Source organism: Sciurus carolinensis, chromosome 4, assembly GCF_902686445.1.
Source record: "Sciurus carolinensis chromosome 4, mSciCar1.2, whole genome shotgun sequence".
Lineage (NCBI taxonomy): Eukaryota > Metazoa > Chordata > Mammalia > Rodentia > Sciuridae > Sciurus > Sciurus carolinensis.
This window is the reverse complement of record NC_062216.1, coordinates 162843842-162865666: the sequence shown is the minus strand read 5'-3', so window position 1 is coordinate 162865666 and position 21825 is coordinate 162843842. Positions and strand designations below refer to the sequence as shown.

Sequence of the window (21825 nt, the reverse complement as noted above, 5' to 3'; positions counted from 1 at the left end):
CCAATGGTCCCAACCCCAAAGGCCAGTCACCCTTCCCCGCCGCATCCCTCAACCACACATCCCACCCGTCAGCAAATCCTTCAGCACCACCTGCAAAACATTTCCAGAATCCTCTTCCCTCACTCAAGCCGCTGCGTCTCTCCTGTGCGGCTGAACCACCTCTCCAAGGCCCCCGCTCGTCGGCCGGGTTCTGCCCCTCGCAGCCTCCGTGGCTCACCTGCCGTTCCAAGGGAAACCCGGCCCTTGCCGTGGCTCTTGCACCCCATGTGACCCGCCCCGCTTTCTGCTCGGCCGCCCCCCACGCTGCCCTTGGCCCACTCCGCTGCACCCAGCAGCGGCCCCTCGCCCTTCTTCAAGGACACCAGCAGCTGCAGCCCCAGACCCTGGGGCTTGCACTCTCTGCCTGGATCCGTGGGGTCGGCCTGCAACTCGATCCTGCGCTTCCTTTAGGTCTGTGCTTAATGCCTCCTTTGAGGGGAACCCCCACAAGCTGCACGTGAAGCAGCCCCCCTCTGACCCCCTGGAACCCCCGTCCCCGGGCCTAATTTAGCCTCCTCCAATGCCCATCCCACCTGATAGGCCGTGCCTGTATTCGTCGCCTTTCCACCCAACCCCTCGTTCTATCCCTGCTGCCTAGCAGTGCTGGGCTCGTAGAGGGGCCCGGTAACCACGCTTGAGGGAGTGACTGGGCCTGAGAGTCCAAGAGAGCCCAGCTGCAATCTCAGCTCTCCCTATGCCAACTGCCAGTGCAGCCGGTCACAGAACCTTTCTGGGTGTTATGGTTTGGATATGGGGCGTCCCCTGAAAAGCTCAAGTGTTTCAGCAATCAGAGTGTTCAGAGGTGAACTGATTAGATTATGAGAGCTGTACCCGCATCGGTGGATTAATCCATTTGATGGGATAATAATTTAAATGGACGATTCCTGTAAGCAGGTGAAGTGTGGCTGGAGGAAGCTGGTCAATGGGAGTGTCATTGGGGATTATGTCTTGTCCCTGGTTCCCTGCGCACACGCGTTCTCTCTCTCTCTCCCTCCCCTCTCCTTCCCTCTCCCCCCCCCTCTCCCTCCCTCTCTCTCTCTCTCCCTCTCTCTCTGTCTGTCTCTCTCTCTCTCTCTCTCTCTCTCTCTCTCATCTCTCTCTCCCCTCTCCCTCTCTCTCTCCCTCTCTCTCTGTCTCTCTCTCCCTCTCTCTCTGTCTCCCTCTCTGTCTCTCCCTCTCTCTCTCCCTCTCCCTCTCTCTCTCCCTCTCTCTCTCCCTCTCTCTCTGTCTCTCTCTCTCTCTCTCATCTCTCTCTCCCCTCTCTCCCTCTCTCTCTCCCTCTCTCTCTCTCTCTCTCTCATCTCTCTCTCCCTCTCCCTCTCCCTCTCTCCTCTCTCCCTCTCTCTCCCTCTCTCTGTCTCTCTCTCTCTCTCTCTCCCCCCTGCTTCCCGACTGCCATGAGCAGAGGGGCTTTCTGCCACGCCTCCCCATGATGTTCCGCCCGTCTCAGGCCCAGTGCAACAGAGTCAGCCGACCTGGACTGAGACCTCTGAAACCACGAGCCCCAAATCAACTTTTCCTCCTCTAGGTTGTTCCCTTCAGGTCTTTTGGTCACAGCAGTGAAGACCGAGCTAACACGCTGGGCCCAGTTTTTCTCGTCTGTGAAATGGGAGAACCATAGTGTCACCTCACAGGATCCTCAGGAAGACTGAGTGAATCTCTACACAGCTTGCAGAGGAGCACCTGGGCATAAAAGCGCTCATTAAAGCAGCTGCCACGTCCGTCACTGTTGTCGTTGCGATCATCATCATCATCATCAGTGTCACCATTTATTCACAGGCTGAGTCACAGGGTCCCAGCCCAGCACCCCACCCGGCTCCCCAGCCAGAGGTGGAGGAGTGACTCAGGTGGTGGCAGTGTGCCCCGTGACTCAGCCATGCTGGGGTCCCCGGCACAGGCCGCCTTGGCCAAGGGGCCCTGGGGCTGAATCATCAGGACCACGATTCCAGCTGGGGGGACCGTGGCCGTGGAGTTTGGCAGATAGCTTTGCCTCCTGGGTCCTTCCAGGAAGACTGGGCACCTGCACTTTGCCAGCTCAGATCCATCTGTCAGTAGAGCTGACCCGAGAGCCAGCTAGGGGTTGGTGGGCAAAGGGAAAAGGTAGGAAGAAAAAGAGAAATCGTACCTGACTCCCCAGCCCTCAAACCAGGGCGAAATCCAGGGCGGACGGTGGCGTTCCAAATTCAAGTCCCCGTTCCTCCGCTTCCTAGCTGGATGACCTCGGACAAGCGCTTCGCTTCTCTGAACCCTTTCTGTGAAATGAGAAGGACGCCATCTCCCACTCAAGGTTATAGGGAGGACTTACTGTGTGGACTGCCTTCAAGTCCCAAATCCTTCAGGAAGCCTCCTCAGATCCACCCAACAAGGTCCCTGAGCTTTGGTGGCATCTGTAAGAGGAGAGAAGGAATTCCCCCTCTCAATTTTCCCAACTCTGGCTCCCCCAGGAAGGCAGGGACCAGTTCAGTCCTCCTCTCCTCCACACATTCAGTGCTGTTTATTGAGCACCTACTACATGTCAGGTACTGTACTAAGCCCTGGGTATAGAAGACGGGATCCAGTGGGAGACGCTGATGACACATGAGTATGCAAATAAATACACAATTAGGATCTCTACTTAGCACTGGGCAGGAAAATCGGTTTTCAAATGAGAGAAAGACATGGCTCCGGTATCAGAGGAAACTTGTGAGGTGGTGACATTTCAGCAGAGGATGAAAAATGAGAATGAGCAAGAGCCAGCCGTGCCCTAAAGTAAGAGGGATGAACTTTCCGGGCAGAGAACAGTCTCCACAAAAGCCCAAAGGCAGGAAAGAGCCTGGGTTGTTTAGGGTGTGCCAGGGAAACAACATGCCTGAGTGTCTCGCTGGCGGCCGGGCTGAGCCCAGGACAGGGCCCACGCGGGGCCCACCTCCTCATTCCCTCCTCTGGGCCCTCGCAGCCTGGCGTCTCCCGTCCCCACCTCCGACCAACGATTGCCTCATCGTTTTTTTCTGGTTTTATAGTTGTTTACGAAGACAGGGCTCGTCTGGGTCCATGGTGGCCGGAAGTCCCCAGGGCCGTGTTTGAAGATTAGATGAGATACTACATGTAAACTGCCTAGTACAGCTCCTGGCACGTCGTCCGTGCTCGATTTAAAAAAAATAAGTAAGGTATTTTGAAAGAGTGAGTGTGAAGAGATGGAGAGGAGAGCCCCCGCCAGCCTGCACCTGAAGAGTCATTTCTGGACTTTTTTTGCTCACTGTTTGTTGAATGGGGCGCCCGGCACCCTAGGCCACGCCCGTCACTGAGTTGCACCCCCAGACCTTTCTTTTCTTCAAAACAAGGTATGAATGTCTCACTACAAGAAAGGAGAGTGGATTTTTCTTAAGCTCCTGGATCTGACTTAGATCCAGACTGATCTCGAGGACCGGGGCCTCCATGGTCTGTCCCATCAGTCACTGCCCACAGGACCCTGGGGGGTCAGAGGGCCCAGGCTCAGGCTCGAGGCCCGGCTCCTTCTCCGCCATCGCGGAAGCAGAGGCAGCGCCCTGCACTCCCTGCACCACTGGAGAGCGGAGCTCGGGGGTGACCTGGCAGAGGGTCCACTGCGCAGGGGGTTGAGACGGATCCGCCCCCACCTGGGACGCCTCGGGCCGGCGGCGGGAATCAGGTCCCCCGCAGCACACCCCCAGCGGGGTCGACTCTGGGAAGGACCTGGGCCCCAGCGCCTGAGTTCCTCTCAACGGGGAGACGGGCCACAGCGTCCTGCGCTGGCCTCTGTCCTTGGCTGGTCACGCTCTGCTGAATTGCCCCTTGATGTTCCTCCCAGGGACTGTGATCTCCACGGCAGGGACTGTGTCTCAAGTACCTTTCTCCTGGACGACTAGTCTAAATGGCCAGCTCATCCCCGCTAACTAACCCTCCAGGGCTGGTGCTGAGGAACGGGTCCGGATGCATCCATCTTGAAGAGGTTCCTGCCATCCTAAGGTGGTGACGTCTTCCAATTCTCCTAAAGTGTACTAGGCTTAGAGTGTGGACTAGGCTACTGGATGTTCCCACCACCGGTTTTCCCAACTTACATGTCCCACGAAGAACACATAAGCTAGTCCACCAGAGACTCCTGGATGAGAACCCCAAAAGAAACCAAAACCACTGGCTCACCCTCCTGGACTCTGCATCCAGACAACCCGGGGTGCCGCATTCACAGGAGCAGACACAGATTTTAAATTTTCAAGGGGAGCACAGTGATTCTTGTGATCCATCAGACATGGCAGATTAGCCAAAGTAGTTCAGGGTGCACAGATGAGCTCACACTCGGTTCACCAACATCCTATCTTGGGTAAACCGGGTTTTCTGGTGGTGGTTGTGTTAAAAAGCAAATACCACGTGAAAACCAGTGAGCAACAGGAAATGAGGGTGAAGGTGTCCGGTGGTTTGGAAATTTGTGCAGTGCTCAACAAGCATGCACGTGCCATTAGCACATAACTATAGTCACTTGAAAATGAAACGATATTACACACATTTTTTTTATTTTAAACAATTACATAAACACTTAGTCGGGTTAGTTCTTTCCTCTTAATATATGAAATCGTGAAATCATTCGGTATTTCTTTTGTCCCAGGAACGCTGTGAAAAACTTTCTGAGTGGGGTGGCTTGCACTGGCACAGTTTGAGAATCATTGCCTCAAGGGTTTCTGCACATGTTGCCGCTGAGCTCGGGAATCAAGGCTGAGCTAAACCATGTACGCGGCCCGAGGTTCCGTACTTAGTCCTGCTGTGCAAGTCTAGGAGTCGCAAGACTGGTTAAAATTTCACTAGGGGTAGACAGGGTTAACCCCACCTTCTTTCCCCAGCTAACTAGTTTCTTAATGAGCTGATAGCACTTTGGAATGTGCTGGAAGCCTGTCTTCCTGTTATAAAAACAGAAAAACAAGTGTGCAATTGTGTGCCCGGCTTGTGGTTTTATTATCTTGAACTAGGAGTGGCCTGAATATCCAGCGGACTCTGCCAGCTACTTTTTGCCAGAGAAGACCACAGAGCACTTTCGTGAGCCTACGGTTATTATTTTTGGTAGACATCCTCCCGTCTTTGAGTTAATTTGTCAATACCCGGGGTCAGGAACTATCTCATGCAGTCATCTTTATTTAAAAAAATAAATAAAAAAAAACAAGTGTGTCTCAGCCTCATAACCAGGAAGGAGCCCACCCCAAGCTGGGCCTCGATGGAGATAGATTTGGCCAGGGTAAGCGGCTGGTCACACTTGCCTTAAATGTTTCCTAGGAGATTGAAACTGGGCAGAGAAGCTCAGCCGTACTCATACGTCTCTGTAGGGGTTGGTTCCAAACCATTTTCTGGGAAGGATATGGGCCCCATTCCCTAAGTTCATTCACCCCTCTTCAGCCAAGAATCCTGATGTGCCCTCGATTTCCATAAGACGTTAGATCTTGGTTCTCTGGTAAGGCTTGTGACTCTCTTTCAGTCTCAGCCACAGGGCCATTGCACATCTGCCAAGGCTCCTTCCCCCCCGGCACTTTCCATGACTGGCCCCTTCATTCATCTTTTCAGCAAATTTTATTGAGTACTTACTGTGTGCCAAACCCTAAGATGCACATAATGGTATAAGAAGGAAGAAGAAGAAAGAGAAGCTTGTGATAAGCCAGATGCTCTTTTGGACCATTTACATATAGTATCTCATCAAATGTTCAACTAAAATCTGATATTCAACAACAATCCAACAATTTATTCACATTTTGTTGATGAAGAAAGAGAGACACAGAGAGGTTAAGTAACTTCCTCGAGGTCATGCAGCACACAGACAGAGCTGGGATTTGAGCTTGCTTTCTTAAATGCTGTCATGTTGCCTTCCAAGCAAGACACCCCGGGTTCCTGGTCTTATGGGCTTGCATTCCGTGGAGGAGAAAGAGTGTTATCAGTCTGGTTTTGCTTTTGATAACAAAATATCTGAGGCTGGATAATTTGTAGAGAGCTCATGGTTTTGGAAGTCCAAGACCCTCTTTCATATCAACCCTCCCCAAGAACTAGCCAGGCTCCCCCGGGAGCTCCCTCCTGCCCAGGGCAGCTCCCGGTGACCCAACCACTCCCACAGGGCACCTCCTCTTGTGGGTTCCATGCCGCCTCTTAATGCCAGCACTCGGAAGACTGAGGTTCCAGCACTGGAACCTTTGGAGACACACTCAGATCACATCTCCGGTAAGATTTCAATAGTCCACGGTGATGAGGAGGCTCACAGTCCCCAGGGGCATTCAGTGGAGGCTCCCGGAGCTGGCAGGAGGAGGAGCTGCTGAGCTCAGGCAGTGGAAAGGCCCACAGAGGGGCCACCTGGGCCGCCCCCTGGAAGGTGTTAGGGAAGATGTCTCCAAGCAGAGGCTCGCGCACAGGCACAGAGGCTGGGCTGGCCGGGCGGAGCCACGGAGGGAAGTCGGAGGCCAGGGCTCTGGTCACAGGGCCTGGACCTCACACAAGCCCTACCTGCACCAGATGCCCCAGCCAGCTCCAGAGGCCCAGCAGATCTGCCTGACCTTGACCGGAACAGGGGGGATTTCATAAGAAGGTGACTGCAGGGTGGTAGCTGAGAGCAGGCTGGTGCAGTGGAGATGACCGTGTCTCTGCTGCTGCGTCCCCGTGGAGGATTTGAAGCCCCTCAGAGCTGGCCTTTCTCCCACCGGTGGTCCACAGACGCTGTCATTCTGGACCTGGATAAACTGTGGGGTACAGGCTGAAGATGGCCTGGGGGTTGGGCACCGGCTCGCCAAGCCCCATCTCTCTGTGCAGGGCTCCTCGGTTTTGCAGAGTGTCCCACGGAAGCGTGTACCAGATGGGTGAGGAGAGGAAGCCGGGCTGGCGTAACTTGTCCCAAACAGATTATTATCTCAATAACCTCTGATCTCCAGCAGCCTGACCTTGTCAACCCGCATGGCGAGTCCACTGCTCTTAGCCGTAACCGTCTCTGTCACAGCAAACCTGGTGGGTGGCTTCTTTGCCTTCTTGCCAAAGCGAGGCCGGACAAGACCTGTTATACACCCCCTTACATCACTATGTTCATATAATATTTCTACTTATTTAATCTTTGGTACTGGGGATTGAACCCAGGGACACTTAACCACTGAGACACATCCTCAGCCCTTTCAATGTTTTATTTTTGAGACCGGATCTTGCTAAGTTGCTTAGGATCTTGCTAAGTTGCCGACGCTGGCCTTGAACTTGTGATCCTCCTGCCTCAGCCTCCCGCGTCTCTGGGATTACAGGCCTGCACCTTTGCACCCAGCTTTGTTCACAGAATACTTCTAGAAAAGGAAAGAAATTTTATCACCCGGATGCCTGGGGTTGAGAGTAACAGCTAGAATTTTTCCAGATTCCCTTTTTATATTTTGGACTCTCTTTTTGCCACACATGTATATTATTTTTTCAACTGAAAATAAAAACTTTATTTAAAAAAAACGGATCAAAGCGACCATTGGATCGCATTTTACCTGCCTCGTGTGAACCGCTTTCTTTGAATTGTGTTTTAAGGAAAGGACAGGAGGTGCTGTGGACGGAGTTATGGACTGCCCCAGATCCAATGTCAAAGCCCAACCCTGGGGCTGGGGAGATAGCTCAGTTGGTAGAGTGCTTGCTTTGTAAGCACAAGGCCCTGGGTTCGATCCCCAGCACCCCAAAAAAAAAAAAAAAAAAAAAAGCCCAACCCTCAACGTGAGGGTGATGGGAGATGGGCCTTCGGGAGGTTCAGACGAGCTCACCGGAGTGGGACGCTGGCGATGGGCTCCGTGTCCTTATAAGAAGAAACGCCAGACAGCTTGCCCACACTCTCCCTCCCCGTGTCCAGCAAGCAGGCGGCCTTCTGCAAGCCGAGGCCCCACCACGCCAGCACCCTGCCCTGGGACACTCCCAGCCTCCGCAGCTGTGAGAAAGAGATGCCAGCATTTAAGCCACCCAGCCTGTGGCGTTTGGTGTGGCGCATGCAGCAGTCCACCATGAGCCTGCACAGAAAGGCCTTGCAGGAGGCCACCGGCCTCTGCACAGCACTCTGGGGCTGACCCTGGTGGCATGTCACAGTACCCTCCCCAGGAGCGTTCTGCTTTGGTTGCAAGCCTGCCTGTGATGCTCTTAGACACCTCGTCCCTTTTCCTCTTAGTGGAAACTGACCAAAGCTGCCTTTCTTCCAGGGGACACAAAAAGGGGATCACGCCCCCTGCCAGACCTCGTTCTCAGTACAGATTGATGTCCTCACCCCATCTGTCTTCCTCCTTTAGTCCTGCTTGTTTTTAATCTTTCCTCATGGAAACGTTCAAATGCACGCAAAGAAAGGGAAAATGGCCAACTAGAGCCAAGGACCAACCACCAACCTCAGCCATCAGCCACAGGTGGCCAGCTTGGTCTTGCACACACCGCCCCCTCCCACACTTCCTCCCAAACAACAGCTACCTTTCTTCTTTTTGAAAAATGGGATCTGATTCTCATAACTCTCCCTTCTAGAATATATAATTCAGCGGCTTTTTAGTGTCGTCGCAAGACGAGCCCGTCACCCTACGGCATTCCACGACACCTCCTCTCCACCCCGGCAGCCACTGCCCGTCCCTCTCCCACCGTTCTTGGTATCCCCTCTTCTACGTCCCGTCTCCATGGATCACTGGATGGTTTCAAGCAAATTCTGCATAGCATGCCATTTCTCCCATCAATATTTCAGAGTGTATTTGCAACACACAAAGCCGCCTTTTTGCTGTAACATAGCCAAACGCCATTATTACACCTAAAACTGTAATATTCTTTAATATCGTCTAATACCTGGTCAGTGTTCATAACTCCATCCTGATGGATTTGTTCTCATGACATGCCACCAAGACCTGCCTGTTCACAAAGGGAGTATGACATAAGTCCCTTTTGATCTATATCAGGTCCCCTCCTTTAATTTTTTTTATTTTTTTGGTTTTTTTGGTGTGGGGGCGGGGCGTGCCCTTTATTTCCTGAGGGAGAAAACAGCTCATTTTCCTGCAGAATCTCCTGCTCCCTGAGTTTGGCCACAGCAGCTCCATGGTACTCCTCTCTCACCTGCATTTCCGGTGAACCAATACTTAGGTGCTGAGACTCGATCTGAGTCCAGTTCTGAGTTGCGGGCGGTGCAGGAGGTGTGGGGTCCTCTTGCAGCATATCTGGAGGCAGCACCCTGTGACCCATTCCCTTTTGATGTTGAGCTGGGTCTGAGTCCAGGTGCTGCCTGACTCGTCCACATTGGGAAGCAACCCACCCGCCTCCCCCAGCTGCCTCCGCATTGATCACCAGGCCTCCCTCGTTACTTCGCGAGGCTTTGCCAAAGACGACACTCTGATCCTCTCTCCTGCATTTATGAGCTGAAATTCATCAAAAAAGAGGAACATTTCTTCCTCCCTTTATTTTCCCATTTCCAGAATAATGAGATAGTATCTTAGCATCCTGCGAAAAGTGACCAATGACTTTTTCTTAACAATTCTTAACAATTTGATATATTTCATTCCATTGAAGTCATCGTTCTTTCTGATACTCCAATTGTCCCATCTGTGGCTAGTAAGGGCCCTTCCCGGGTGATTTACGAACTTGACAGGATGGCTTCCCTATTTCTACCACAATGAAATATTCTAAGCTCATCTTGCACATTACCTCCCTAAAACCTGGAATCAGCCATTCCCCCAAGGAGCCTTTAATAAAAATACAGATTTTAGGGACCACCATCTGGATGCTAAATATGTTCGTTGCTATTTTATTGACCATTGCTTCCAGGTCTTTTTGACGTACATAGGAGAAAACTCGTAAATATTTTTAAGAGAAAAAAAGCCTTATAAATTCATAATGACATTTTGAATTCAAATTTTAGATAATGCAGATCTAATGTCATTTCTCTGATTTTCAAATTGCATGCCTTTTCATTTACACTGAAAAACTCTCAGCTCCTAGGACTGGCAGGTAGCTCAGTGACAGAATTCTTGCCTAGGATGCACAAGGTCCAAACCCCAGCACAGAAAGAAAATAAACCTGAGCTCCTAATAGCATGAACATTATTACTATTATAATAAATTTTAAATAGCAGAACCATTATTATTACAACACTAAGATTTCTGAATAAAATTATATATTTCTTAGCAGTTTTGAAAAGTTCATTGGGTATTTTCCACTAGGGATGAACAGTTACAGTTGTGTGGGGTTTTATTTTTTTCCCCGATTGAACAAATACTTACGGAACACGTGTCATGTGCCAAGTATTGACACAGGTATGCAGGTAGGCCTAGGTCTCCCTCTTCTTTAACCCACTCCTAATACGAGCTGGTTCCAGACCCTTCTATATCTTAAAATCTACCAATCAACATGGTTCCCAGAATTACTCAACATATTCCAGACGTGGTTTAACCAGCAGAGATCAGACAAGACTCTCCCTGTCTCTGCGGGAAAGCACCCAGCATAGGCTTGACTCAGGGCCTTTGCATTTTCTGTTCTTTGCCTGCTTGGCCCACGCCCTCAATTCACTGGGACCTCTGCTCAGAGCTATCTCCCCACAAGCGTCATCTTTGAGGTTCCTCCTCCCGCCCTGCATTCCTCACTCACTTACTCTGCTTTATTTTTCTCCATAGCATTTCTACCACCACTTCATACTATTAACTATGTTTATTTTTTTATCTTTCTTCCCTACCATTCCACTAGAAAATAAGCTCTGCAAGGGCATGCTGTATTTTAAACACTCTGTAGACCATTTTTCATCACTGTAACAAAATGCCTGATAAAATCAACTTAAAAAGAACAAAGGTTTATTTTGGCTCACAGTTTGGGAGGTTCCAGTTCATGGTCAGTTGGTCCAGCTGCTTTGGGGCCTATGGCGAACAGCACATCATGGGGCAGAGCAGCTGCCCACCTGGTGATGGTTAGGAAGCAAAGAGGGAAAGGAAGGGACTGGGGTCCCAATATCCCCTTCAAGGGCATGCCCCCAGTGACCTAACTTCCCGCCATGAGGTCCCACCTCGTAGAGGTTCCACCACCTCCCAACAGCACCACAGATCAAGGACCACGCCATTAACACATGGGCCTTTGGGTAACATTCCAGATCCAAATAGCAAGCACCTATACCAACACGTGGGGAAGTGGGTTAATTTGTTTAACGATTGAATAATTATGCTCAAGTGCAGTATCCCTGATATCCATGGGGGTTGGGTCCATGACCCCCACAGACACCCGAATCTGCAGGTGCTCAAGTCTCATACATAAATGGGGAGTCTCTGCAAGCAACCTCCACCCACCCTCCTGTGTCCTTCACATCACCTCCAGGTTGCTCCTTATGCCTAAAGCAGCGTGAATGTGTCATAAGTAGTGCTAGACTGTATTTTAGGGCATGATGACAAGAAAATCGTCTACCTGCGCAGTCTGGATGCAGAGTCTATGATTCATATCCAAGTGGAACTTTGAGCCCATTGGTTACCTTATGTCTGTTAGGCAGCCGAACACCTTAGCTTTCCTAAGGTCCACGCGGAGCTTTCTAAGATAATACCTCCAGGCATCTTTAAACACAAATCTGGACACTCCAGATCTCCGAGTGTGGGCTTGAGTGACTGTCACACCTTTACCCTGCTAGCGGGCAGTTCTCGTGTTTACAGCTGTCCTTCCACCTTCCAGCGCTGGTTCTGTTCTCTGACCTGCTGACCATCCCTTCAGGTCCATGTCACTGGTGATTTTGGGGGACCCCTCCCGTGGTTTATTCTGGCTGTTGGATCTTACATTACTTCTCCGAGCTTCAGCTTCCTTATCTCTTACCTGTGATAAGAACAACTACTCTGCAGCATTATGACTTCTTAAAATTTTCTTCAGTGCTGGGAATCAAACCCAGAGCTTCACACATGCTTGGCAAGTGCTCTAAGCTGAGCCCCAGCCCCAGCCCCTCTTATGATTTTCTTTGCTGACAATGAAACATCAATAAATACTTTTAACACAATTATCCAGACACAAACCTACCTCCTGTGTAATCATCCGAATTCTGTACTTCAGGAGTCAGTGGGAAAGCCTAAGGCCTATCCAGCTCACTGCAGAAGTTCTGGAATATATTAGATATTATTTAAATAATTATAGGCTAAACACATGACTTGGCTAAATGTCCATTTATCTGGAGGATTAGATTCAATCATTCATCCATTCATCATTCATCCATTCATCTAATTATTGTGCTTTTGGAAGAGGTAACCAAGACGGGAGCTAGATCCCTCTGAATGTACCTTGCTTTTTAACTTTGACTTTGGAACCAAGTAAATGTGGTTATATAATTTTAAAACAAAATAGATCAAACATAGGAAAACTGTTCCTGAAAATAGAAAACGAAATGAGGTGACTCAACTTGACCGTATACCACACTGTGGCTTAGTCACAGAGAATTATTTCAAGTGACTGTGTAACAGAACTGAGTGTGTGAAACTCTATGCTCTCTCAGTTCCTTGGGGAATTAACTTTCACTCCCGGTATAACCTACCAGATCATAAGGTACCTTTGTGCCGTCCTGCCAGTGGACTTGATGACGCAGGCAGAGGGCTAAAACCATCCATGGGGACCTTTCATTCACTCTTGGCACAATATACAGTAAAACCAGGTAGTGGTTCCCTAAAGAGGAATCAGAATCTCACTCAATATCCAGCTCCCTGAGCCAGATGTGGTGGCACACCTATAACCCCAGAGGCTCTGGAGGCTGAGGCAGGAGGATCACAAGTTCAAAGCCAGCCTCTGCAACTTAGCGAGACCCTAAGCAACTCAGTGAGACCCTGATTATGTAGAGGGAAATGAGAGGGAGGCGGGTATGAAAGATGGTGTACTGAGACAGACATCATCACCCGTGTACCTGTATGATTACACGAACGGTATGGATCTACACTGTGCACAACCAGAAAAGAAAAGATGTACCCCATTTGTGGACAATGAATCAAAATGCAGTCTGTAAAAATTTTTTAAAAATTAAAAAAAAAAAAGAATTTCCAACGGGGAAAAAAAAGGACTGGGGATGTGGCTCTGTGGTCACGTGCACCTGGGTTCAATGCCCAGGACCAAAAGTCACAGGTAGAGGGAAAGAGAGCCCCTGTTGTTGGAGATGTGGAGCCAACAGTGGGCAGTCCCTGCGGGTCAGATGCCCTTCCCACCCGAGGCCTGAACTCCGAGCTGAATACCATTCAGGAGATTCTGAATCAGATCCTGACCCTGTGGTTTCTGAGCCTCTGTGTCCACTCTCCCTCCTCACTCACCCTCGGGACAAAACAGTGTTAGCAGGTCAGCGGGGTAGAGCAACTCAGCAGGGGGAGAGCTGGGGGGCTGCTGAGTGGGGACGGGGGAGGGGAAGGAGGCAGGAGAGCAGAGGAGGCCGAGGAGGTGGGAGACTGGGAAGCAGAGGAAGGAGGCGATGCCAGGAGCAGCCAGGGAGCGGGAGGAAGAGAGAGCCAGAGGGTGAAAGGGAGGAACTGGACCAGGAAGAAGTAAAGGACCAAGATAAAAAAGGAGAGGTGACAGGAAGAGAAGGAGGAACGGGATGGAGAGAGGGCAGAGGACCAGGGAAGAGGAGGCAGGGAGAAGACAGAAGGCAAGGAAGGCAGAGGAGGAGGAGACGGGCGTGGAGCGGCCCAGCGCGGTGCCGTGTCCGCCCGCCGGGCGCTGGCCGCTGGCCGGGCCGCCCCTCCGCACACATGGGCAATCTCCGATCCGGCTCGCTCGGTGCTTCCTGTTTTCAGCTTCTTTTTGTGAAGCCTCGGGGAGGTTTTCCCACCAGTAATTAGAAGGGAGCGCCAGGCTCCCTGCCCCGCCAGCGCCCGGCCCTCTGACCCCACCCACCTGGGCCCTCTGACCCCACCCACCTGCTGGCCTGACCTTCCCAGAGTCCCCTCCAGCTCTTCCCACCCAGGCTCCAGGCCTCCTGCCCGCTTCTCCAGGGTCCCAGCCGTCCTCAGGGTCTTTGACCCATAGCACCAGTCCAAGCATTTACCTTACACAACATAAATGTCCCTGAAACACCTTCTCCCCCTTTTCTCTGAGCGCCCTTCTCTCTCCTTCCAGCCCCTGTCCCTCCCCCAGTTATGGGAGGGCCTTCGTCCAACCTTCTCACGTTCATTCCAGAAGCACCTTCCAGCATCCGCGATGCTCCAGGCTTCAGTGTCGTGACTGGGAACGAGGCTCGTTCTGTCCCCAGGAAGCTCAGGGTCCAGTGGGGAGACAGGCTCAGGGGCTCCAGGGGCAGCCTGGGTTCTGCGGGGCCCAGGCACCGTGCCACCAGGAGGCCTTCAACTGCCAGGACGGATGTGGACCTTCTCTCTCACCTAATGGCAAAAGCAGCCCAGGGCTGTGGTTCCGAGCACCCAGGCTCCCTCCATACTGTGGATCACGCATCCTTCAGCCACCCAGCCCAAGGCGGTCCACATTCCAGCCACTGGAAGAGGAAGAAGCAAGTGGAAAGCCCTCCTTTCCCTGGAAGCCCATGCCCCTCTTCTGCTCTCACCCAGTGTCAAAATGGTCAAGTGGCCACGTGACATACCAGGGAGAAGGGGGGTGCAACATGTATGCCGGGTGGTCATGGGCACCCCAGATCACAGTGCTTGGGGGCTGTAGAAACAGAGGAGAGTGGATGTCAAAGACAAATGGGCATCTCCAGGTAGCCTCGGGTGCTGCACCGTCTTAGGAAACCCAGGTGCAGAAGCAGTTCCGGTCCTCTCCAAAGCCACCAGTGACCGGGGAATTAGACAAGCTGTCCCTGCGAGCTCTCACCTTCCATCCTGGTTCCTCCAACTTCCTCCACCAGACCCCAAGTGTTAGCTGAAGATGGACAAGGTAATATAGATGGAAGAAGGTGCCAGAAGGTGGGTGGAAACCGAACCTCAGGCAGCTCACGGATTTTGGCTGCCGTGGAGTGCCAAGGCAGGACGATGTACGGGATGCACATGGAGGGGTCAAAGTGACCTCAGCCGACACACTTTCACTGGAAGGGAGGAGAGCCAAATCTGAAGGGTGAGCCCCAGGTGTGCTCTGTGAGGATGTAGAGACAGCCAGTGGGGGTAACCGGAGGGCTGAAAGGCAGGGTGGTCCAACCTCCATCAGGCTGATCCAAGGGTGAGGAATCAAGGAAAAGCAAGAGGCTAAAGCTACATGGCAGAAACAGAGCGGCCGCTTCAACCAGGACCAAAGTAACAGTGACCTGGACAAATCAAAGCTGCCTTCTCTCTCCTGGAAGAGTCTGAACGCGCACAGTCACGCTCTGAGAGGGGGCTCCCAGACACCCGCCATCCTGCTTCTCAACCAGTCTCAACACGTGGCTTCCTTGTCAGGGCCCAGGACGGCTGCTCCTGATCAAACCATCCTGTCCACGTCCCAGCAGAGCCAAAAAGGGAGACTTTCCTTCACCTCCAGTGGCCCATGCAGAGGCGGCTCACATCCCATCTGCTCAGGCCTGTTGACTAGACCTGGAAACTTGACCACATCTGCCTGCACAGGAGACGGGAACAAAGGAACCTCGCTGGGACACCAGGAACCCACTGAAACTCAGGGGTCCTATTACTAAAGGAGGAGGACCGGTCGGTAGCCAGAGCCATAGAAGATTAGTACCTAGAGTGGAGGGACCCAGGCCGAGCAGGGAGTGGGGAACCGACAAGATTGATAGGGATGGACAACGGGACCTGCCACTGGCCTCCTGCATTTCCCCTGCAAAGCAGGCCACAGTCGTTGCTCCCAGAGGGCTCGGAAGCGGGAAGGCCTGCAGAGCTCTCTCCAAGCTGGTCCCTGTGCTCAAAACCTCGCGTGAGCAGCAGGCCTCCACCTGGAGACCTGGAGGCCGGCGTCCCTCCCAGCTCAGGGCTTGGCTGCCATTCGGCCTTGGGCAAGCCAAGGCACCTCAGTGTCACATCTTCCAAGTGCCCCTGCCCATCAATGCCCAGCCCGCCTGCCTGGCCTTGCTGCCCAGAGAGAGGTGAAGTCCCTTCACAGGGCGCTGAGGTTGCCACACGTGGTGGGCATCATCCGGGAGGCGTGGGGCGGTCAGCGCTGAGACTCAGGGGCAGGAGGGGCAGGGCTGGGAGGGAGCCTCACACAGCAACTCAGAGGCCTCTGGACTCCGCCTGCGCTGGCCCACGTCAGAACCTCTGCTGCTGGGGCGAGGTGGGAAGGGAGAGAGAGCCACCGGAACAAGCAGGGGCCCCACGGCCAGCGGCAGGGGGCCTGGAGGGACAGCACACCCCGCTGTCTGTGCCCTCTGGGTCCCCAGCACACTCCTCCATTTAACCCTCCACACGACAGTGTGAGTCATTTTTCAAAAACACAAAGTAAACCACTGACCCTTTGAGCTCCTCTGCCTCTTCCTGTGACTTTCCAGAACCTTCAGGCTAAAAGTTGAGCTTCCCATTACAGCTATCGAGGCCCATTCTTCCCCACAGCCCCCGTCCAGCGGTCTCCCCCTCCTGTCCCCATGCTCTCTTGCTGCGCCCCCTGAGACCAGCTGCACCCCACAGTGGTCCTTCCAAACCCCTTCCACTGAGGGGTCCTGACTTCCTGCATGGGGCGGCTCCTTGCTCCTCCACCTCGTGCACCTAGGCAGCACCATGAATTGCTTGTGTCTGTCCCCACTCTGGGCACGTGACCCTCTCAGTCTCCGCCTCTCCCCAGCTCCTCCTGGCTCTGGGTGGCTGCTCGGTTGGTACCGGGCGGGCGGCCCTCACACCCTCATCCTCCCAACACAGATCAAAGTGGAGAACCAGCATGACTACCAGGACATCACCAGCATGGTGGCCATGGCCAAAACCTATGCCACCACTGAGGCCTTCATTGACTCCAAGTACGACATCCGCATCCAGAAAATCGGATCCAACTACAAGGCTTACATGTGAGTCCCCAGGAGGGGCTGGGGGAGCTGGGACAGGGGCCACAGGGATGGGAAGTGTCCTGCTGCCATCTCCTCCACCCAAAACCAGTGGCCTCCCTCTGCACATCACGGCTGGCCCTTCCTGTCTCCTTTCCTGCCCTTCCTCTCTGAGCCCTGAGGCTGAGGGGCTCATAGTGTGTCATGGCTGATACCACGGTAGAACTCTCTACCCAAGCAAGGGCTGTTCCCCTCACAGAAAGAAAGATGTTTGGCGTGTCTGCGGGACGCAGCTGGGCACAGTGAGTTTGCCTTGCAGTCAAATCCTAAAGGAGTCGGGCGTGGTGGTGCACACCTGTGAGTCCAGCAGCTCAGGAGGCTGAGGCAGGAGGATGGGGAGTTCAGAGCCAGCCTCAGCAATTTAGTGAGGCCCTAAGCAATTCAGTGAGACCCTGTCTCTAAGTCAAACGCAAAAAAGGGCTGAGGATGTGGCTCAGTGGTTAAGTGCTCCTGAGTTCAATCCTCGGTAGCAAAAAAAAAAAAAAACTGAAAAAAATCTGGAGAAATATCAAGCAGGCCTTTGAATGCCTTGCTGAGGATCTGGATTGTCTTCAGTTCTCATGATCTGAACTGGCGACTGTGAGGCCCCAAGGGGGCTTCTCTGGAACCTGTAAGACCAAAGGTGACATCAGGTTTCTCTGGCTCAAGCAACAGAAACCATGTCTGACTATTTTAAGGTGTGTGTGTGTATATATGTCTTTTTTTTTTTTTAAATGGGAATGTACTAGAAAACAATGGGTGATAAGAAATTAAAAAAAAAAAAAAAAACTCCGAATTACCAATTTTAGAAATGTTAAGATCCAGAGCAGCCCCAGCAATCCGAGAGCCAGAAATGACAGGCAACTTCTATGGCACCGCCCCTGGGCAAGGAATCTGTCCTCATCATCTTCCGTGCTTACCTCAAGATTGTGACTCCATGGAACAGCGAGGATTCATCCGGCTTTGGTCACGCACTTGTTGGTTAGAGAAAGGCACACGGCCCGCAGGGAGGGTCCCAGCGGGAAGGCGTGCCGAGCGCCCAGGGTCAGTCCCCAGTAGGAATGAGAGTCCTGCATCTAAAGGAAAGGGGTGAATGGGAGACGGAAGGGAGAGCCCACCTGCGCCCTGCAGTGGCTCGGCAGTGGAGGGAGCCCTCGGCTGAGTTCTGGATGGGCCGGATCTCGTTCTTTGGAGAGGTCTTATCTGTTCCTCTATTTCCCTCACTTTGGAATGTTCCGCTGGAAATGATGAGACCCCAGAGAGCCAGGAGAGCCTGACTGCCAAGCATTTGTGCAGTGCCAACTCTGTGTGTGGCTCCACATTTGAAGATGGCCGTGGTTGTCCTAGACGGTTAGGAAGTTTCTCCGTCCACGTGCTTCTATGCAGGGTAGCATGTGCCCGAGGGTCAGGTCAGCAAGTCGGTCCACAGGCCAAATCCAGCTGCCTCCCGTGTCTGTAGAGAAAGTCTCGTTGCTCACGCCCTGCAGGTCCACTTAGGGATGGCCTAGAGTTCATTCTGCACCACCGGACTGCCTGGGCCAGGGGTCGGCAGACCTGCGTAAGGGGCCAGATGGTGATTTCAGACCTTGAGGACCCTAGGGTCTCTATTGTCACCACTGCGCTCTGCCATTGCCTGGGGCACTGGAGGAGATGACTGGCAGATAGTCCCAGGAAAGGGATGGAGCCCCTTCTCAAGGAGTCCGTCTGCCCTGCCTTGTCCATCACCCTCTTCCACCCAGACCAGAGCTGCCCCTGCTCCCAGATGTCTTCAGGGTGACCAAAGTCCCCTCCCTGCCCTCTGAGTCACGGCACATGTCAGTGAGGCAGTCCAACACATTCCTGAGGCCCCCGCCGTCCCTCATGATATCATTTCCTCCTGTCTTATTGTCAGAGTCACACTTGACATTGAGGACGTCTTGTCCCAGTTTCTTTTCTCGAGGATTACCTCACCGCCTCATTCCTCAAGCCGGGCCTCGCTGGCCTGACAGCTCCGGCTTGTCCCGCGTTATGGCCTTTCCTGGACCCTGGGTTGTTTGCCTCCGAGGATGGGGGCTCTCGTCAGAGCTCAGATGGAATGTCCTCCCCGCGCTGACCACTCCAGCCCCCTCAGGCCCACATCCTGCCCCTCGCCCAGGGCCTTTGTGACTGTTGTTACTAAGGTGTCACAGCTTTTAGATTCTCTCATCAGATACAGCAGGGAAATCCGAGGGTAATCCTTACCCACACGAACACGCGTGTCCATGATTACTTCTCTGCGTGTCTGTCCACGAGTACGGTGAGCTGAGCAGTCGCTGACGTCTGTGACTTTTATCTGGGACGGTGTAGTCCCTTTCAGCCTTCCCTGACTCTTACCTGTACCTCCCCCTCCAACAGAGAAGATCCTGCTCCCCCGGCCAGCCGGCCACTTACCGTCCATGTGCCCGGTCCAGCCTGTCAACCCATTGCCCAGGGACAGGCTCCCCCACCAAAGCCCAGTGCCGGGACGGCTCCTCTCCTCTTCAGTCACACCCTTCCCACTGGGCTCCGAAGCTCCTCAGCGCCTCTTCCTCCGCCTGCTCCAAAAGGCACAGGTCGAGTCCCAACCCCCGAGGTGACATCTCGGGGAAGAGGGGCCCTTGGGAGGGGATCAGATCAGGAGAGCAGAGCCCTCGAGGATGGGATCCGTGCTCTTCTAACGAGGCCCGGAAAGACTCCTGCCTCTTCCACCCGTGAGGACGCACAAGGAGGTGCCATCGGTGAGCCAGAAAGTGGGTCCTCACCACACCCCGAGTGGGCGGCACCTCCATCTGGGGCCTCTTGGCCTGCAGTGCAGTGAGAGATGAAGCGCTGTTGTGGCTAAGCCACCCGGTCTACAGGGCTTGGCTCTAGCAGCCCAAGCGGGGCCGGACAGTTGTCCCACAGGTAGAGGCTTCTGTCACCACGTTCAGGCCAAGGACAGGACCTCCTTCCCTCCATCTGAGCCGGGCTCCATGGGCTCTGCCACCGAAGGTCAAGGTTAGGAACACAGAGTTTATAACACGGTCGGGCAGCTTCTGCCACACCACGGGAAAAAGAAGAAGAAGGGCTGTCGTGGTCTGGATGTGAGGCGTCCCCCAGAGCTCACGTGTGGGACATGCAGGAAGGTCCAGAGGAGAAACGATTAGGTCTTGAGAGTCTTAACCCAGGCAGTGAACTAACCCTGATGGGATTAACTGAGTGGTTACCGGAGGCTGGAGGAGGTGGGAATTGGGGTGTGGCTTTGGGGTATGTCCATATTTGTATCTGGAGAGTGGACTCTCTCTGCTTCCTGATCACCATGTGAGCTGCTTCCCTCTGCCACTCTCTTCTGCCATGATGTTCAGCCTCACCTTGAGCCCCAAGGAATGGAGCCAGCCTTCTATGGACTAAGACCTCTGAAACTGTGAGCCCTCAAATAAACCTTTCCTCCTCTATGGTGTGCTGGTGGAATCCTTTAGTCACAGCAGCGAAAACGCTGACTAAGACAATGCCCATCTCCTTAGATTTGGAGAGGCCGAAATGAACCAGTACTAATAAAGCCCCTGGATCTGTGTCTCAGACACAGAAAGCGTCCCTCAAACATCAGCCGTCACTATGAGTTTCCTCTTGGGAGGAAAGCCCTCTGGCTAGTTTTCAGTCCCCAGATTGCCTGCCTGTCTTCTGTCCACTTACTAAAAATAATAGTAGCTCCCATTGTGTGAAGAGGTCTGTGGGAATGTGTCCCTTCGCTCGCACAAGTCCCTGTCGCATGGTACCAACCATTCCCATTTTACAAATGAGGAAATAAAGACTCGAGATGTTGCCCACGGTCATAGTACTAGAAAGTCCTGGAACCCAGATGCGGCCTCACCTCTGCCTAACTCCAGCCAGTTCTTACCTTCTCACCGGAGCTCCTAACTATGGACGCTGCTCACCCTGCCGTGGCTCTCCACTGGCTCCAAGGCTAGTCCACCCTGAAGGCCCTAGCAGCCTGAGGAGTCGTCTCAGACGAGTCCAGGACCCGGGGTGCAGGGTGGCCCTGTGAGCATTTGCCAAACTGAACTGGAACAACTTGAGCTGAACTGAGTCCAAGTGAACCCAGGTCGAGTTTACGGTTGGCCCTGCCCCTCTTTGTTGTTACAGCTCTGTGGCCGCCATGAATTCTCGGCACTTACACATTTGATTTTCTCTTTTAGAAAGACATATTCTTGGGTCAATCCCTCTCCCCAGTTCACTCTTTGATCTAACCACATACCCTCCCTCGACCCTAAGACAGCCGGCTTCACCTCTGCTGTTTTCTTAAGCCCGTTTTCTTGGTCCTCACTGGGAGTAGAGGGGCAACAGCGACTGGTGGTCTGCTGGATTCCCCCACAAATACACTCTCCCTGTCGCAGTCAGCAGCTACTGAGCACCTACTACCTGCCAGGTCCCACTGGGCATGCACTGAAACAGACCCCCTTGCCCTCAGGGCTTCCCTACACCAAGAAAGGCAAGACACTAAAGCAATCGTTACAAGTGGGATGGGATCAGCGTGGCAGAGCCTGGTGCAGGGTGTGGTGGGTTGGAGGGAAGGTACGTTCAAATGAAGCCCAAGTATGAGCAGAGCGTAGGGAGTCCCAGCTGGAGGAGAAAGCTGCCAGGGCCTAGGGGAGGATGCCCGTGCCAGTCGTGACCCCAGGAAGGGACCGTGTGCAGCAGGCACTGGAAGGGAGGTTAGCAGTTGCTGGACCAGATCAAGCTGCAGAAAAGGAATGGAGAAGGGCAGCAAATCAGGCACAGGACAGAACTTCCTGCTTTTCACCACTTGTCTCTAAAATCATTTTCCTACATTTTGAGGCCTACAAAAAAGTTCCAGAATCACCAGGGGTACCTGGCTCTAGTTCTCCTAAAAAAGGAGAGACCAGGTATGTGAGTCAGCTTTCTGTTACTGTAACAAAAGACCTGAGATAAATCAA

General features: G+C 53.0%; 1 protein-coding gene and 1 long non-coding RNA gene across 3 annotated transcripts in view; one reads left to right on the top strand and one right to left on the bottom strand.

Annotated features, from left to right (window-relative positions):
• Positions 1 to 21825, top strand: part of Syn3 (synapsin III) — a 429043-nt gene that overhangs the window by 382397 nt on the left and 24821 nt on the right. For both annotated transcript variants that reach the window (XM_047550762.1, XM_047550761.1), the window contains exon 8: positions 16737 to 16879. In XM_047550762.1, coding sequence (XP_047406718.1) covers positions 16737 to 16879 — 143 coding nt within the window. The remainder of the gene's footprint in view (positions 1 to 16736; positions 16880 to 21825) is intronic.
• Positions 8471 to 12604, bottom strand: LOC124983469 (uncharacterized). Its single transcript, XR_007108443.1, has 3 exons — positions 12524 to 12604; positions 12001 to 12079; positions 8471 to 11802 (listed from the first exon to the last, which is right to left on the bottom strand). It is a non-coding gene; the product is annotated as an uncharacterized LOC124983469 (long non-coding RNA).